At 54.5% G+C, this 17,272-nt stretch overlaps 9 protein-coding genes across 9 annotated transcripts; 6 read left to right on the plus strand and 3 right to left on the minus strand.

The window, feature by feature from the left end:
- Positions 1-33: 33 nt before the first annotated feature.
- On the minus strand, positions 34-2,597 carry BP01DRAFT_349489 (putative lysophospholipase). Its single transcript, XM_025573754.1, has 3 exons — positions 1,105-2,597; positions 680-1,044; positions 34-617 (listed from the first exon to the last, which is right to left on the minus strand). The coding sequence occupies exons 1-3, from the start codon at positions 2,111-2,113 to the stop codon at positions 279-281; spliced, it is 1,713 nt and encodes a 570-aa protein (XP_025427283.1). The 5' UTR covers positions 2,114-2,597; the 3' UTR covers positions 34-278.
- Positions 2,598-3,723: 1,126 nt separating this feature from the next.
- Positions 3,724-4,902, plus strand: BP01DRAFT_306215 (FAD-dependent oxidoreductase; the record flags this gene model as incomplete). The annotated part of the gene is made up of 3 exons (XM_025572224.1): positions 3,724-4,104; positions 4,164-4,561; positions 4,614-4,902. The coding sequence occupies 3 exons, from the start codon at positions 3,724-3,726 to the stop codon at positions 4,900-4,902; spliced, it is 1,068 nt and encodes a 355-aa protein (XP_025427284.1).
- A 564-nt stretch (positions 4,903-5,466) lies between these two features.
- Positions 5,467-9,356, plus strand: ireA (bifunctional endoribonuclease/protein kinase IRE1). The gene is made up of 2 exons (XM_025575942.1): positions 5,467-8,752; positions 8,804-9,356. The coding sequence occupies exons 1-2, from the start codon at positions 5,721-5,723 to the stop codon at positions 9,258-9,260; spliced, it is 3,489 nt and encodes a 1,162-aa protein (XP_025427285.1). The 5' UTR covers positions 5,467-5,720; the 3' UTR covers positions 9,261-9,356.
- Positions 9,357-9,383: 27 nt separating this feature from the next.
- Positions 9,384-10,435, plus strand: BP01DRAFT_173028 (uncharacterized protein). Its single transcript, XM_025570785.1, has one exon. It carries the CDS (start codon positions 9,507-9,509, stop codon positions 10,251-10,253), a length of 747 nt encoding a protein of 248 aa, XP_025427286.1. The 5' UTR covers positions 9,384-9,506; the 3' UTR covers positions 10,254-10,435.
- BP01DRAFT_172808 (uncharacterized protein) lies at positions 10,378-10,711 on the plus strand. The gene has a single exon (XM_025570784.1). The coding sequence runs from the start codon at positions 10,502-10,504 to the stop codon at positions 10,676-10,678; it is 177 nt and encodes a 58-aa protein (XP_025427287.1). The 5' UTR covers positions 10,378-10,501; the 3' UTR covers positions 10,679-10,711.
- Positions 10,712-10,984: 273 nt separating this feature from the next.
- BP01DRAFT_360570 (isocitrate lyase 1) lies at positions 10,985-12,855 on the plus strand. The gene is made up of 4 exons (XM_025575943.1): positions 10,985-11,140; positions 11,193-11,535; positions 11,598-12,150; positions 12,207-12,855. Exons 1-4 carry the CDS (start codon positions 11,027-11,029, stop codon positions 12,565-12,567), a joined length of 1,371 nt encoding a protein of 456 aa, XP_025427288.1. The 5' UTR covers positions 10,985-11,026; the 3' UTR covers positions 12,568-12,855.
- Positions 12,856-13,069: 214 nt separating this feature from the next.
- Positions 13,070-14,297, plus strand: BP01DRAFT_173107 (uncharacterized protein). Its single transcript, XM_025570786.1, has 2 exons — positions 13,070-13,853; positions 14,110-14,297. The coding sequence occupies exons 1-2, from the start codon at positions 13,182-13,184 to the stop codon at positions 14,158-14,160; spliced, it is 723 nt and encodes a 240-aa protein (XP_025427289.1). The 5' UTR covers positions 13,070-13,181; the 3' UTR covers positions 14,161-14,297.
- On the minus strand, positions 14,149-15,956 carry BP01DRAFT_360571 (tRNA-ribosyltransferase family protein; the record flags this gene model as incomplete). The annotated part of the gene is made up of 8 exons (XM_025575944.1): positions 15,737-15,956; positions 15,419-15,669; positions 15,284-15,367; positions 14,916-15,236; positions 14,813-14,870; positions 14,683-14,760; positions 14,447-14,634; positions 14,149-14,398 (listed from the first exon to the last, which is right to left on the minus strand). Coding segments are annotated over exons 1-8 (1,240 nt in total), but the record flags the coding sequence as incomplete, so codon positions are not given.
- Positions 15,957-16,303: 347 nt separating this feature from the next.
- Positions 16,304-17,260, minus strand: BP01DRAFT_349506 (NmrA-like family protein; the record flags this gene model as incomplete). Its single annotated transcript, XM_025573755.1, has 1 exon — positions 16,304-17,260. The coding sequence occupies one exon, from the start codon at positions 17,258-17,260 to the stop codon at positions 16,304-16,306; it is 957 nt and encodes a 318-aa protein (XP_025427291.1).
- Between the last annotated feature and the right edge of the window lie 12 nt (positions 17,261-17,272).

Here is a 17,272-nt window from a genome sequence, read left to right on the forward strand (position 1 = left end):
CTCTATTAGCGTAGTCTTGACATTAGTTTATTACTCGCAGCGACGATATGTTGGTATCGTAGGGCTGTTGTTGCACTCCTTAGGGGAGAGCGGTGTATGCATCCAAGCCCCATGTATAAGACGATCTAGGACAATCTAAAAAACCAAGCGGCAACTGACACAACACTGAATCGGAATCCAGCTCGCGATTCCACCGAGGCCGTGTGTTGAATCCCATCCCTACATGTGCCGACTGATATCTAATTCATTTCCCCTCGGCTTCGTATTCCAACTTCTTCTCACGGCGCCGACCCAGCCATCAGGATTTCCGCTGTGCGACCGAGAGAGGTGCCCTCATCGTCAATCTCCTCCAGCTCCCGATCACTCACCTCCCGAGGCCCAATGCCGGCCAAGCCCCAGACCGCCGGGCGTCGGCGCGCGAGCAGCTGCGCCGCCGTCCGTTCATCCGAATGCAAGTGTCCTCCGGACTTGCGGAGCAGCAGCACGTGTTCGGACAGTCCAGCGTTGGCCGCCAGGAACAAAGGTGTACGGCCGTTGCGGTTACGGATGTGTACTGATCCACCTTGCAGGAGGAGATAGCGAAGAATATCGATAGAGGGACTAGTGGCGGCGAGATGCTAAAGAAACCAAATGTCAATTTCACGGACCGGGTGAAATAGACGACAAGGAGTTCACTTACGATGGGGGTGTTGCCGGAGTAGTCAGCATCGTTGAGCAGCCAGTGGTGCTCTCTCACAACAATCTCTTTGACCCGTTCGATATCCCCTTGGGCGATGGCGTAACCCAGCACAGTAAGGGACTGAACACGCTCTGGGAGTGCTCCGTCGGGGTGGCGGAAGACCGGCTGCGACACCTCGGTCAGTTCTCCGCGGAGAGAGACAGACATGTTCTTCGCAACCCATTCGGGGGTGGATTCGGGCAAGGCCAGTAGATAAGCTAGCTTGGTCAACGCCGCTTCCGTCGTCAAGTCGAGCCCTGCGACCACGCCTGCCCGCGACAGGCTCATACCCGGAGCATACACTGGACTGACACTTCCCGTAAGACCTGTGGTAAAGTTAGCTCCAGCGGTTACGGCACCCCTGGAAAGTGGGGTTTTGAGCTCACATTGAGTTACATTGACAATGACAATCCCTCTCTTGATAGCAGCCGCCAGCACGTTAGTCATGGCATTGTCTTGCCCGCTAGGGGCATTTCCGGCACCAAAGGTCTCCAGAACCAACCCACGCAATCCATCTAGTTTCAAGACCGCATCCACCATCTCAGGCTTGATACCAGGGAAGATCCGCAGACAGGCGACGTGAGTGGTGTCCAGGTTGGTCTGGATGCTGAAATGGTCCAGACTCTTGGGCCGATTGACCAGCTCCCAGTTAATATTTGTGCGCATGGACGTAGTGACGGCCAGTGGCGGACAGTTCGGCGAGCTGAAGGCGGCGAAATCACTGGCAGCGACCTTGCAGGACCGGTTACCGCGGAACAGTCGGTTGTTGAAATACAGACAAACTTCCGGAATCATGAAGTGGCCCGCCACAACAAGGGATCCAAGAAGATTATCCGTGGCATCATTCTGCAACTCCAGCATGGGCGCCTGGGCGCCCGTCAGAACAACCGGCTTCCCCAGATTCTGCAACATGAAGGAGAGCGCAGAACAGGTGTATGCGAGACTGTCTGTGCCGTGCAAAACGACGAATCCGTCGAACCGTGTGTAATTCCGCTCGATGGTGCAGGCAATTTCGGCCCAGCCCTTGGCATCGATGGAGCTACTGTCCAGCAGTTCCTCGAACTCGAAGACAGTGTACCTCACTCGCCGTCCGTATGCCGTCACCGGAGTGCGCAGACTGGGGTGGCCCTTGACCTCCTTGTCGGCGTTGACCACCACGTCCATCAGGCTGGTGTGGGACCCATCGTTGAAGGTGGGAACCCGAGCGAGACACTGCTCTTGAAAGCCTCTGGCAGGTACAAAGCCGGAGGGAGATTGTCGCATACAGATGGTACCTCCGGTCATGATAATGAGGACCCGTGACTCGGGGATTGTATCCTCGGGCTGCTGCTCGGCCAATTCGGGCAAGGCGCCGTTCAAGGACACCATGTTGGTGATCTCTGATGTCGACCGCATTTTGGACTGTTCGATAGCGGTGTTGCCTTAAGCCAGAGCTGTCGTGGGAAAGGGAAAGCAGGAGGAAAAAATAAGGATAGCGGGGAGGGGCAAGAAAAGAAGAATGCGGGGCCCTCTTCCCCTTCAGGCCGCGCTTTGGTTGGAAGTTGGAGTGAAGCTCAAAGTTATTTATAAGATTTATCAAAATTGTATGGAGAGAATGGCCACGAGGAACGACCGCCAAGGCTCCAACCCACTAAATCTTGTCTTGTTGGAGTCACAAGCTGGTGGGTGCCGGATCGGAAATGCACAGCAAACCGGTTGTACTGCAAAGAATTCGATCATTTGATTCGGCACTCAACCAGTTTGTACCAGGGTATGCCACTTTAAACAGTCGCTGTTGCCCATTTGGCTGGCAAGATCTCACGGGTCTGGACTGGCTGTTGGACAAGAAATTCGATGGCAATTTGGACCCATCCTGAGCTTGGGGTGAAACAGAATTTTTGGAGTAGTTGAGAATAACTGGCATGCGACTCCGATTCCCGGCGGTGGCATTACATTCCGTTACGTACACAGTGCTTCTTCCAAGTCACGTGCTATATACGCCTTAGTCAGTAATCACGTGACAGAGACCATCCTTCCATACACACATTGCAACAACGCTAGTGTTCATCAATCATTCACTAGGTAGTTTTCGTGATGCTGCAATCTCTCCAAAACATGTCACCACTCGCTGGGCTCTCTACATATCCTTCCGATACGAGACTTTGGTGTGCGCAGTTCTATCTCGTCTGAATCCTCGGAGAAGCTACCCCGCAAGTACTAACACAGTTCCATCCTGCACCACCATCATCATGAATGTGTTTCAGAACTTCTGCTGTACAATCTTACACTTCCTACCAGGGCCTGCTCTCTTTCTAAGGCGTTCAACCGTCATAGAGACCAACTTACCGCTGATTGTGCTACAAGTGGAACTATCGACGGACTACCCCGTACTGTGTCAGAGCTACCCACTTGTCGGGAGTGGCCGCGTAGGCAAACCTCCTGCTGCGGTCAGGACATGCTATCGGTAGCAACACGCCTATCAGCGCTGCTGATGCCTCAATAGCTGACGAGGCCTCGATTGACTAGTAGTTATCGCATGGCGGAGTCAGAGCCAGGAGCCAAAAGAGTGCTTCATTGCTTACCAGTAGCGGGTCGACCCGCCGAGCGGGTCGAACCGCCTGTCGCAATCCTCCATCTGGGCGCTTCGATCCGAATGCCCACCGCCGCAACCAGATAATCATTATCATCTCTTTGCGGGGCTGCCCGGCTCAAAGACTCCTCAAACCATTATATATGTTGTCGCACCCTCCCTCAGCGATTCTGCCCGGTGTCTGGTCAGTATGAGCTCCCTTCGCCACAACTCCTCGCCACCTGTGGATCAGCAGTGTCATATCATATTCTCATTATAGAGTTACTCCGTACCTTGGACCGGTACTGACGGAGCTCCTCTCCTTAACGGCCCAGACGATCATCTTTATCTCTCCATCTTGTCCCTCATCTCTCTGGCGTAACTGTATTGACATTGTCCGAGAGACAAATCCCACGGACTTATGGTATTTCACAAGATCCGCGCATCATCAGGCAATATGGGTCAGCTCTATGATGCCTCGAGCGGCTTGAATGTCCCCTTTCCACAGCGTCCAATCATAATCCTGGGAGCTGGAATTATTGGTTGCGCCACGGCGCGACTGCTCTTGCAGAATGGGTTCCGAGTGGTGTTGGTGGCAGAGTATCTACCTGGCGATCAAAGCATCTGGTATGCATCCGCCTGGGCGGGCGCGGCGTGGCATGCAGCTGGGGGCATCAACCCGGAATATCGATACATCCAAGCCGTCACCCACCGCCACCTGCTGAAAATGGCGCACGAGGAACCCGAATCAGGCGTCTGTATTGTCGATGCTTATGAGTATCTTGAACAACCCCCCTCTGAGAACTCTTCAGCATGGGGAAAGACCGTTCTCTCCGAGGTAAGCATAGACTCCGCTTGAAATCCCTCCAGTGTTCGCTCTGGCTGACCCAGCCTCAGTGGCGTGATCTGCAACAAGGAGAATATCCTTCCGAATTCAGCTGCGGATGGCGCTATGAGACTCTGGTGACTGATCCGACAATCCACATGCCGTATTTGGGTAAAAAAATCACCGAGCTGGGCGGCCACTTTATTCGCAAGCGCGTTGAGTCCCTCGAAGAACTGTATCATATGTTTCCCGAGTCCAGCATTTTCATCAATGCCAGTGGGATCGGAAGTCAGACCCTCAAGGATGTTCAGGACGATCGCTGCTTTCCCGAACGAGGCCAGAACGTCTTTTACAAGACGGAAAAGTGCCAGACCATGTACTTCAGGAACGGACAAGAATATACCTATGTGATTCCCCGCCCGATGTCCCACGGAGTAGTTCTCGGCGGCGTGAAGCAAGCGGACAATCTGTAAGTATGATACAAATTGTGTCTGCGGAACCAGGATGCTGATTTGTAGCAGTTCGCCAGATGTTGATCTGGAAATCGCTCGCGATGAGATTGCACGCGCACATCGGCTGGCGCCAGACATTGTGCCGGAGACTCCGGCTGAGGAGGCACTGAGTTACATCGTTGGGATCCGTCCATCACGACGAGGAGGCTTCCGCTTGGATTCTGAGCGGCATGGCAGTCGAGTTGTGCTGTCAGCTTATGGCTTCGCAGGGGGCGGGTATGCCTTTTCATACGGGGTGGCTGATGCACTGGTTAAGATGGTAGCCACGGCCGAGAAGGATAATGTCTTGCTTGGATGATCGTCGTCCTGTCGGCAGATGGTTGTTGATTCCCGCACCGTTAGTTCTCTTTTTTTTTTAGCGCGATATGTGGTTTTGTTAAGACCCAGAATTGATTGAAAGGTGGAGTCGGCTGGATGGCACCACTGAGACAGTAATCAAGAGGAGACAGCTGAGAAAACTCTTCAGAGAAATCTGGTGCAGTACAGTGAATGGTGCAATGGGAGCTATACTGTGTAGATGCGATGCCGGGCGTCTGCAGTTGCTGCCTATTGCAGCACAGTAGGTAAGGGCTTATGGAGTAGAATCACATAGAACAAGCCGCAGTTCACACTGCAGTGCTAAGCCCCCCCTTTATCGGCGGACCAGTCTTCCAGACCGTACACTAACCCCAAAACGGTAATGCTACCGTTCTAGGGCTGACGGGGCCGGAGGCAATGCAAATGGCGCAAACGCGTCACTGGATCGACTCCGTACTCCGTTTTATCTCACGTGACTTCAATCCCCTCCCGCTCTCGAGTCTGGCTGTTCCCACCCACACATACCACCCAGTGCTTCCCGCCCTGTCATTCAAGTGCATCCACACTCCGATTCCTCCTTCTTTTCTCCCTCCCTGTCTTGACTCCTTTCTATCCCCCATCATCTCTTGCTGATTTATTCTTATTTCCTTCTTCTTCTTACTTTTCAATCTTTCCCCTCTTTGAGGCCAATCTTGACCCATGACATCCTCCGTTTTACCACACCCCTTCTGATTCTCTCGCTCGTCTACATCCCCTCCCCCAAATCCACCACCATACTTTCCCACATCATTTCTCCTCCCAGTATAGGAGTTTCTCAGCATGCGGTGGCGGCTGCCTGGCGCCCAGTCGACCCTCCCTTCCAGTGTCGCACTTCTCCTGCTTCCAGTTCTTGTTACTCCGCAGCAGTGGCAACAACAACAACAACCTCGACACCATCAACAGCAATATGACCTTCCTTCAACCGTCTCCGTCCTACACCAAAACCACGGTCCCCCAGTGGGAAGCAACCCTTCGTACGTATCGGATGTGAAGTCCAACGATGTGAGCGCCCTTGCAACCATGGCTCTGGCGGGCTCTAGCCGCGCCGTTCGAGCCCCTCCTGCCCATGTCAGCAGCAGCTCTTCCGCTGGTCTGGCTCCGCAGCTTCACGCGCGGTCTCTGCAGGATTGGAAGGTTGAGGACTTTGTCCTGTTGGCGACCGTCGATGGTTCCATTCACGCCCGTGACCGTAAAACTGGTGCCGCCCGCTGGGCTTTGGAGGTTCCAAGCAGCCCAGCGGTCGAAAGCATCTATCACCGATCGAATCACTCGAGCTTCGATCGACAACAACCGGAGGACGATTTCATTTGGATAGTGGAGCCGAGTCAGGGCGGTAGCCTCTACATCTACAGCCCCGGTCCCGACGCGGGTTTACAAAAATTGGGGTTGACGGTGAAGGAACTGGTTGATGAAACGCCTTACTCGGGCGATGACCCCGCCGTTACCTACACGGCACGAAAAGAGACAACCTTGTATACTGTTGATGCGCGAACCGGGACGATCCTGCGGGTGTTTAGCTCCCACGGCCCGGTCTCGTCGGGTCAGGAATGTCGAAAGGTCGATGGTTTGGACGCGGATGCCGAGGAATGTGAAACCCCATCTGGCACCTTGGTGCTGGGTCGAATTGAATACACGGTAGCCATTCAAAATACCGAAACGGGCGATCCCATTTGCACACTTAAATACTCGGAGTGGACGGCTAACAATCGAGACATTGACCTCCAGAGTCAATATGTAAACACCATGGACCAAAGCTTCATCTACAGTATGCATGATGGCGTGGTTCTGGGGTTCGATCATTCTGAGATGGATCGCCCGCGTTACACTCAGCGCTTTTCAAGTCCCGTCATTCGAGTGTTCGATGTGGCTCGACCAGTCGGTAGTGACTCGCCTAATCAGCCTACGCCGCTAGTCTTACTCTCACAGCCTTCACAACCCCCGGATCCGGACTATGGGTCGATGGATGACCGCGACTTGCGCGTCTTTATTGATTGCACCGAGGCTGGCGGCTGGTATGCCATGTCGGAGGAGACGTACCCCTTGGTGACTGGACGAGCAAAGATGGCTCAGTGTTATCAGAAAGATTACCTGCGTCATGGGCAGCCGTTGACGAGTTTGACCACAAGACAGCAGCAGGATGTTTTGGCCGGGGTTCACTCTCTGCACGCTCCCCGTGTTGTTCGGCGCCACATCCCCAGCATTTCAGGGCCTTCGTCTGCTGACATGTCTAATGACACACCTCCTCGGGGGCTTGTCCATAGTTCATCCGAATTAGCCCTGCCGCCTGCTCTCCGCCACAGCACCATTATTCGCAAGGGCTGGGACAATGCGGTGGACATTTTTGTCACGCTTTTGTTGCTGTTCTTCGGTACTTTCATTTGGTTCAATTCCCACCATATTCAAGAATTGGCCAAACAGAAATTAGATTTGAAGAATATCATCGTATCGTATGGGCAGCCACCCTTGTCGACACCGTCAACGCCGGTCATTGATGGCCCTCATATGAAGCGAGAAATCAATGAGAACGAACCCGCACCCGATGTGATGGTTGATATGAGCGTCTCTGAGGAGCAGCAGTCGGCTGGTGATATGACGCCCAAGCCCAAGAAGACCGCGAACGCCTTGGCCCCTGACACAACTCCCCGAGTCCGCATTCGAGAGCCATCCCAAGGACCCGACGCTGACGACGACGTAGACGATTTCAATCTTCAGGAATCTGAAAAGGGCGACGGCGAGAAACCTAAGAAGAAAGCTCGCCGTGGGCGCCGTGGCGGAAAGAATCACAGACGTGGCAAGAAGCCTACCGAGGGCGAGGCAAAGGAGCAGGCGGATCGCGTTGTGGAAGAAGTGAACAATCTCCAAGTCCAGTCACACCTGGAGCCCGACATCCATCTGACTCGCACTGTCTCGAACGAGATCATTCAGATGGACAGCGTGCTCCAGATTGGCCGTCTCAAGGTCTTCACCGATGTTGTGCTTGGACATGGAAGCCATGGCACTGTCGTCTATCGGGGGTCTTTTGACGGCAGAGATGTCGCTGTGAAGCGCATGTTAGTTGAGTTCTATGACATCGCGTCTCATGAAGTCAGCCTCCTGCAGGAAAGTGATGACCACGGTAACGTCATTCGGTATTATTGCCGGGAACAGGCAGCTGGTTTCCTGTACATTGCCTTGGAGCTGTGTCCGGCCTCACTGCAAGACGTCGTCGAGCGTCCGGGTGACTTTCCTCAGTTGGTTCAAGGTGGGATGGATATGCCCGATGTCTTGCGCCAGATCATTGCGGGAGTACGGTACCTCCATTCACTCAAGATTGTTCATCGCGATCTCAAACCACAGAATATTCTTGTTGCCATGCCTCGTGGTCGCACCGGAATGGGTGCGCTGCGGTTGTTGATCTCGGATTTCGGCTTGTGTAAGAAGCTGGAGGACAATCAAAGCTCATTCCGCGCGACCACGGCCCACGCGGCCGGTACCTCTGGCTGGCGAGCACCGGAGCTGTTGATGGACGAGGACATGACCCCGGCCATGCTAAGCACAGAATCCCAGCACACTGAGTCTTCGGAGCCTGCCGTAGTTGACCCTCAGACTAATCGCCGAGCGACTCGGGCCATTGACATCTTCTCTCTGGGCTGCGTGTTCTATTATGTCCTGACTCGGGGGTGTCATCCGTTCGACAAGAACGGCAAGTTCATGCGGGAGGCCAATATCGTCAAAGGCAACTACAATCTTGATGAGCTTCAACGTCTTGGGGAATATGCCTTTGAAGCCGAGGACCTGATCCAATCCATGCTGGCGCTGGACCCACGCAAACGGTAAGTTGCTCCATCTTTCTCCACTAACAGCCCCGTCTAATTTGTCTCCAGACCCGATGCCAGCGCCGTCCTGACTCATCCATTCTTCTGGCCTCCCTCCGACCGGCTGAGCTTCTTGTGCGATGTTTCGGACCATTTCGAGTTCGAGCCACGTGACCCTCCGTCGGATGCCCTTCTTTGTTTGGAGTCGGTGGCCGAGCGGGTGATGGGTCCGGACATGGACTTTCTGCGACTGCTCCCCCGCGATTTCAAGGACAGCCTTGGCAAGCAGCGGAAGTATACAGGATCTAAGGTTCTGGATCTCCTGCGGGCCCTGCGCAACAAGCGCAATCACTACAATGACATGCCCGAACATCTCAAGGCGCACATTGGTGGGCTGCCGGAGGGCTACCTCAACTTCTGGACGGTCCGATTCCCCAGCTTACTGATGAGCTGTCACTCAGTGGTGGTGGAGTTGAAATTGACCCGGATTGATCGGTTCAAGCGGTACTTCACTCCGGTGGAGTGAACGGGGGCTTTGTGAATTCATGTAATGATGGAGAGACGAAATTCTGTACATATTTATGGTAATAGTGATCTAAAAGTACCTTGGAGACTTGTATCATTGGGTTTGAATCTACCGTGCCTTGTATGTGTCAGCCTTGACTCGTGGGTGTACTTGCTGGTGAGGTGCAGGACCACAGGTGTGGTAGTGGTCTTACTGATAATAGGCGGAAGCAGCATGTTTCAGGCCAACTGCTACAGTTAACCCAGAATGAGTCACTTGACAGCTCAAGGTCTTTCACATGCTATTGCTATTTCGCCAACTTCAGCCATGCTGACCAGCACTGCAATATCCTCCGGTTACTGTTCTGCAGCAGAGGACACTCAGCTCCGGGTTTGCCCCTGTCGCCCCACCAACGGATATGCATGGACGTATTCTCTGCGTATATTTAGTAAATCTACAGCAGTCCGATGTTGGCATTCTTGCCTACTAAGCCAGCAGGGTCGTGGAATCACGGGATACACCTCCTTGAATACCCGAAGGTCGAGGATGGTTGGATGTCGATCTGATAGAATAGGACCGAGGTTATTGCTCTTTCGGGCATGGGCGGGGGATATTGGTGCCTGTAAAAACGGGCATCCATACGGTCTGGAAGCACATGCAATGGACGTCATGGACTCTCGCTTCGGTGAAAGTCCCTTTGTAAGTAAGTATCCTTCCTCCCTTCTCCCCGCCGCCATCAAACTACAACAAAAGTCCACAGCCTATGATCTCTATTTAATTCTCATTCAATCTTTTGCATCAAATGACACGACAACCCCATTCTGCCGACCAGAATCGCCAAGAACCAACCATCGCCGCGGCGTGGCGACCGAAAGCACAGAAATGCCTCAGCAAATGCCTGAGGCAGGGGGCGGGTTCCCCCCATTAGACCGAGGATCTTCAAGCAAATGTGATCCTCTCTTCCGAACCTCAATCCACTCATCCACTCAGCGTCCTCCTTGGCTCCGAACTTGACTTGTGAATCTGGGACATGGGGAACCTAATTCTGGTCCTCCCCCTTCTCTCATTCTCCGTTTCCCCAGTTTTCCAATCCCGCCTCGAGAGATGCCGGGTGCGTGTCTGGCCTTCCACCCATTTTGTCCCGCTGATCCGAACGTTTACCGACGACTGACCCAGTTATTCGCTCTGACGCATAGACTATGGCACCGGTGCATCTGCTGGTCCTTAAGTATCGACCCTTTGGCTCGTGATTCCCAGCGCTGATGAAAGCTGGTTTGTTTCAGTACTTTAAGCCTTCGCTGACCCCGTCTCTATTACCTTCGAACTCTCCACTCCAATCTTTGTTGTCGTTTTGTTCTTGCTTGTCTGACATCTTTCCTTGTGTCAGTACTGTGGCCGTAGATCGTGTCAAACTGGCTAGATTATATACCTCCCGTTGATCTTATACGCCATCTACCACTTCAGACCAGCAATCATGGGTTTGCACGAAGATGAAGACCGGATGTATCAGGAAGATGTCCAGGCCGTCAACTCTTGGTGGCAAGACTCCCGATGGAGACATACCAAGCGGCCCTTCACTGCTGAGCAGATTGTGGCCAAGCGCGGAAACATGAAGATCGAATACCCCTCCAATGTGCAAGCCAAGAAGCTCTGGAAGATCTTGGAAAGCAACTTTGAGGTGAGTGAATTCCAATAGGAATAGATTGACGGGGATCTCAAGCTAATCGATCTCTTCATGCATGCAGAAAAAAGTAGCCAGTTTCACCTATGGTTGTCTCGACCCGACTATGGTCACTCAGATGGCCAAATATCTCGATACCGTCTACGTCTCGGGCTGGCAAAGCTCCTCCACCGCCTCCTCCACCGACGAGCCGTCGCCGGACTTGGCTGACTATCCTATGGTAGGCTGGTGATCCCGAGGCAATTGTTTTTCTGCTAACATGAATAAACCAGAACACTGTCCCCAATAAAGTCAACCATCTCTTCATGGCCCAGTTGTTCCATGACCGGAAACAGCGCGAGGAACGCATCACCACCCCGAAGGAGCAGCGCCACAAGGTGGCCAACATCGATTACCTACGCCCAATCATTGCGGACGCCGACACAGGCCATGGGGGGTTGACCGCGGTCATGAAGCTGACCAAGCTGTTCATCGAACGGGGTGCGGCGGGTATCCACATTGAGGATCAGGCTCCGGGCACCAAGAAGTGCGGTCACATGGCCGGCAAGGTACTGGTGCCCATCAGCGAGCACATCAATCGCTTGGTCGCTATCCGTGCGCAATCCGACATTATGGGTACGTATTGAGCTTACTATGTAAGGAAGACGAAACCAGGACTAACCGCGGATTTCCTTCAGGCACGGATCTTCTGGCCATTGCCCGGACCGACTCCGAGGCCGCTACCCTCATCACATCCACTATCGACTACCGAGACCATAGCTTCATCATCGGCTCCACGAACCCCCAACTGCAGCCTCTGAACGACCTGATGGTTGCGGCCGAGCAAGCCGGCAAGACCGGTGATGAGCTTCAAGCGATTGAAGACCAGTGGACCGCTCAAGCTGGCTTGATGCTGTTCGACGAGGCCGTCATCAATGCCATCAATCAGGGCTCCCACGGCAACAAGCAAGCCGTGGTCGAGGACTATCGGCGGCAGGTCAAGGGCAAGAGCAACCGCGAGGCCCGCGCGATCGCCAAGAGCATCACGGGCATCGACATCCACTGGGACTGGGACGCCCCCCGGACCCGCGAGGGCTTCTACCGGTACAAGGGTGGCACCCAGTGCGCGGTCAACCGCGCGGTCGCCTACGCCCCGTTTGCGGATCTCATCTGGATGGAGAGCAAGCTTCCGGACTACGCCCAGGCGAAGGAGTTCGCCGACGGCGTGCACGCCGTCTGGCCCGAGCAAAAGTATGTCCCCTGCATGACAAATGATTTGGTCTCGATATTGACTTGTACTCCCATAGACTCGCGTATAATCTGTCCCCCTCCTTTAACTGGAAAAAGGCGATGCCCCGCGACGAGCAGGAGACATATATCCAACGCCTGGGTGCGCTGGGATACTGCTGGCAGTTCATCACCCTGGCGGGTCTGCACACTACAGCGCTGATCACGGACCAATTCGCCAAGGCGTACGCCAAGCAGGGCATGCGTGCGTACGGCGAGTTGGTGCAGGAGCCCGAGATCGAGCAGGGGGTCGACGTGGTGACGCACCAGAAGTGGAGCGGCGCCAATTACATTGATAATATGTTGAAGATGGTGACGGGTGGCATTAGTAGCACTGCGGCCATGGGTAAGGGTGTGACGGAGGACCAGTTCAAGCATTGATATGGATAGCGGGAGGCGATGAAATGAGGGATGGTAGATACCTTAGCAGATTTGTTTTTACGTTCTAAGAAGCATCCTTGTATTTCTTTTCTATCATCGTCAGGGAGTTTTGGGTGGTCGTTGGCTCCCAGGCCTGTTCCATGAGTCTGAGAGTATCTTTAGGAGAAGATCTGGCATAGAACACCACCGAATACCATGCTCGGACTTATTGTGTCTATAGTATATACTTGCCGTGATTTTGACAAGGACTATGTACGGAGGAACACCATGCACGCGGGACAATTCAACACAACTATGCAGGCATGCAATAAACAAACGCGTATACTGAATAGTGAGTCCCATTTCGGGGCTCCATCTATAATCACTCCTGAATCTATCCATCCATACAAGACAAGCCCCAGGAAGTGAAGAAGAGTCATGTGATATCTAACCTAAAAGCCTTCCGCTGACTCATCCAGCCTGGCGGGGCATCACCAGCAGCAGCAACACCCCACCCTCACCACTCCTACACAATACACCACACACCTCACTTCACCACACGTCACCTCAAACCCTCCTCAAAACCCACACACGAACAGCCCACAATCCAGGGCCACCCCAACGCGCGCGCAAAAATGACAACTCCAATCCCCATCCGCCCCGCCACCCCAACCCGCACCAGCACGCTCCTCGCCAACCTCGCGCACGTCTCCTCGCGCGTCGCCGCCGCCGCCGCCGCTTCCTCAACTACCTCCACCACCACCACCTCGTCAGCCCCACGTTTAATAGCCGTCTCGAAACTCAAACCCGCCTCAGACATCCTCACCCTCCACCAGGCCCCCGCCAGCCACACGCACTTCGGCGAAAACTACCTGCAAGAACTCATCGAGAAAGCGCGGTTGTTGCCGCCCACGATCAAATGGCACTTCATCGGGGGCTTGCAATCGAATAAATGCGCGACGCTGGCGCGGGAGGTGCGGGGTCTGTGGGCGGTGGAGAGCGTGGACAGCGCGAAGAAGGCCTCGCTGCTGGACAAAGGGTGGGGGGAGCGGGATGCAAGCCTCAAGGACACGGATCATGAGGAGAGGCTGCGGGTGTTCGTGCAGGTGAATACCTCGGGGGAGGCGGAGAAGAGCGGGGTGGAGCCCGGGGAGGAGGCGGTGCAGCTGTGTCGGTTTATCCGGGAGAGGTGTCCGCGGTTGCGGTTGCAAGGGGTGATGACGATTGGGGCGATCGCGAGGAGTCGCGCGGTGAAGGAAGGGGAGGAAAATGCGGATTTTGTGACGCTGAGGAAAGTGAGGGATGAGGTGGTGCGCGAGCTGGGGTTGGAGGGGGAGGAAGGAAGGGAGGAGGGGTTGGAGTTGAGTATGGGGATGAGTGAGGATTTCGAAGGGGCGATTCGGTTGGGCAGTGATGAGGTGAGGGTGGGGACGGGGATTTTTGGGGAGAGGCCGCCTAAGGAATTGGCCAGGGTGGTTTGAGTCAAGGGGCGGAGTTGGGCTTTTGCGGAGTTGTATGATTATTGAGGGCTGTGTGGGGGAGGGTTGATGTGGATATAGAGAGCGTTGTAGCTCGGTGTGCTTGGCTGTGGATTGTATAGTTTGGTGCTGTTGAGCTGGACCACCAGTAACCAACCAGATGGTTGTCTATCGGGTATTATGCTAGCTAATCTACCATAAGATCGACTCCCACTCCCCGCAATGCGTCTACCACCCACTGAGGGTAGTTGGTCTTTTCACCATACAGGTTGGCAAAGAACTCGCGCAAGAAGGCGGGAAACCGATCCTCCAAGATAGCCTGCCGCGCAGATCCCATTAAGGACAGCAGGTAGTGGACATTGTGCATGGTCAGACTAGTCATGTTAGCAAACTCTCAACCACACGCTGGATGACAAACAAACAGATGCGCTCCCACAGTCTCCTTCGCCGTCAGATGGTGGATATATGCACGCGTAATCCCAAGGCCGCCCTGATCTCGGGGCCGGCAGATGCTGCAAGTGCAGCCTTCTTGCACCGGCCGGAAGTCCTCCGCGTAGGACCGATGGCGCAGGTTGAGTGTCCCGCTGGGGACGATCGCATTGCCGAATCGCTGGTCCTCATTAGCTTTAGGCGACTTCACGCAGACAGGGAGACCTACAGCGGTTCGGGTGGGCCAGACACAATCAAACATGTCTGCACCGAGAGCGACACCGACAATCAGATCCTCTGGGTAGCCCTGTCGCTTGTTAGTCTCTACCTAGTGATGTACCGCGCGGCAGCCAACCTACCACTCCCATCACGTAGCGTGGCTTCCGCTCAGGAAGCAGTCCTGTACAAGTGTCCACCCTGTATCTATCAGCCCATGTCCACAGCCCGAATCGAACACCTTACACTTTGCAAAAGTCCTCCTTGGCCTCTCCGCCGGAAAGACCTCCGATAGCAATACCTGGCGTATCTCGAGCCACCATCTCTGCGCAGCATTGTTTGCGGAGCTCCAGATCCAAGCCGCCCTGAATGATACAGAAAAGATTTTGTCGTTCGGGGTATTTGTGTGCGTCGATGCACCGGTCCAGCCATCGAATCGAGCGCTCCATCGCTTCATGGATCCGGGCGTGGTCCGGGGAAGTGGTGGCGATCACGTCGTCCAGCTGCATGATAATGTCGGAACCAATGGAGTTTTGTAGGGAGATGGAGTGTTCGGGGGTGAGAAGCCTGAGTCATTAGAGACGAATCGCTCGCGTCATCGAGGAAGTACACACATCGGAGTGCCGTCGTGCGGACTAAGGAAGCGGACACCTTCTTCGGTGACTTGAGCGAGTTTGAGGAGAGACACCATCTGGAAACTACCCATTCGTGTTAGAGCCCGTCCGCCCGGGATCGCGCCGTATGCTTACCCTCCACTGTCCGTGAGGATATTCCGATCCCACCCCTGCAATTTGTGCGCACCACCGACCGCATCCAGTACTGCCTGGCCGGGCTTGAGGCCGAGATGGTAGGTGTTATTTAAGCAGAGCTGGCAGCCAGTCTGTCTGAGTTGGTCGTACGTCAACCCTTTCAAGGAGGCTTGTGTCGCAACGGGCATGAAGATGGGGAGGGGGACGTCGCCATGGGGGAGGTGAAGCGTGCTAGCGCGTGCTTTTGTGGTCTAGGAGGGAAATGTGATTAGCAAAAGACAATAAGTTGGCTGCATTCAAGAGAGCGCGAGCACCGACCGAGCATTTGGCATGTAGATCAAAGGTCAATGCAGAGGGCATTGGTTTGCGCGGGGGCACCGCTGTCGAGGTGGACATGGCGGCAACTCGAGCCCCGCTTGGGATTGCGACGAACGAGGCGCGGGACAGGAAAGGAGCTGAAGTCCTGGAGAGACGAGAAACGCTGCGTTTGCTGTTGCAGACCCTAGTGTATGTCATGAAGGGTTGAATTTGGTCGCGAGGGAAAATCAGTTATCGTTGGATTCGCCAAACGATTGTCGCAACAATCCGTTTTGCGTGATTTGCGCTGTTTGTCGGGTTTGTCCCCGCATTTGTCCGGTGCGGAGAACATCCATTGTTACTTATGCACTTTACTCTACAGGATAAATCATAGTATGAGCTCATGGGCGCTATTCAAGATGTTCTGCATTCATTGCTGCACAGATAGAGTATCAGTGTATGCTTCGATCGCGCTCCACGCCGCTGAATCAGGATGTGAATTTGCACAAGCAAGACAAGCACGGGTAGCGTAAGACAAACCAGTCTGAAATGCATACTTACACCCCATCGATCAACCAAGTACTTTTTCTAATCCTTTAATAGACTCTGCAGGACCTGCGCAGGTGTTCGCTGTGGAGCCGCGAGCTCCAACACTTCCTTGCTTGTAGTCGAGGCCGTGCACTCCCCTGCCCACGCCGTCTCAGGGGCGTGCTTGATCGACCAAACCACATTGCGCGACTGCTGACCCCCCATGTACTCCTGCGCAAGGAAGGCATCGAGGCCCGACAGGTCTTTGTAGCTAACGCTCTTGATCGGCACACCGATGATCTGCTCGACCAGTCCCACAACCTGCTCGCCGGTGATGTCCTCCGGCCCATTGAGGACATATTTGGCTTGATGATGGGGAGCAGGGTTATCCTGCGACAAAAGGCGTGCGGCAAAGATCCCAACCTCATCGGAATCAATCGCGGCCACGGGGGCCTCCTTGGACGCCATCAACCTCAGGGTTCCCTGTTCTCCAGTGAGACGATACTTCTTGATGAACTCCGCCGCGGGGCCCAAGTAGAAGCTCGAAAAGATATTGGGCTGCAGCGAGGTCCACTGTAAGCGGCCGAATGCTGGGGAACTCAGAAGGGTCTCGATGGCCCAGTGCGTGCGTGCATAGTAAGCCCCGCAGTCCGGGCGGACGTTCGCAGCGGTGGTCGAGATGCGAACCACATATTGGACCCCAGCCTGGAGCGCGGCGAGGTGAAAGGTGGATTCTTCCGCAAATTGATTCGGCTTGTTGTGGGATGCAATGAAGGCTCGGACTACCTCGTGGTGTTTGAGCCAGTCGGCGGTAATGTCCACCCAGTTCTGCTCCACTACCTCCACGCCCGGGAAGGTGGCGAGCTGCTGCGCGGTAGGGCTACTCGCAGCGCGCGTGAGAGCGAGTATGCGGTGATGTGACAGCGTTTTGCTCGTTGGTAGTAGTTTTGATAGGGTTTCGATAACACTGCGGCCGGTGTTGCCGGTGGCGCCGGCAATGAGGATAGTAGGAGCCATAATTCCGCTTGT

The sequence above is a fragment of the Aspergillus saccharolyticus genome (assembly GCF_003184585.1).
Source record: "Aspergillus saccharolyticus JOP 1030-1 unplaced genomic scaffold BP01scaffold_49, whole genome shotgun sequence".
Lineage (NCBI taxonomy): Eukaryota > Fungi > Ascomycota > Eurotiomycetes > Eurotiales > Aspergillaceae > Aspergillus > Aspergillus saccharolyticus.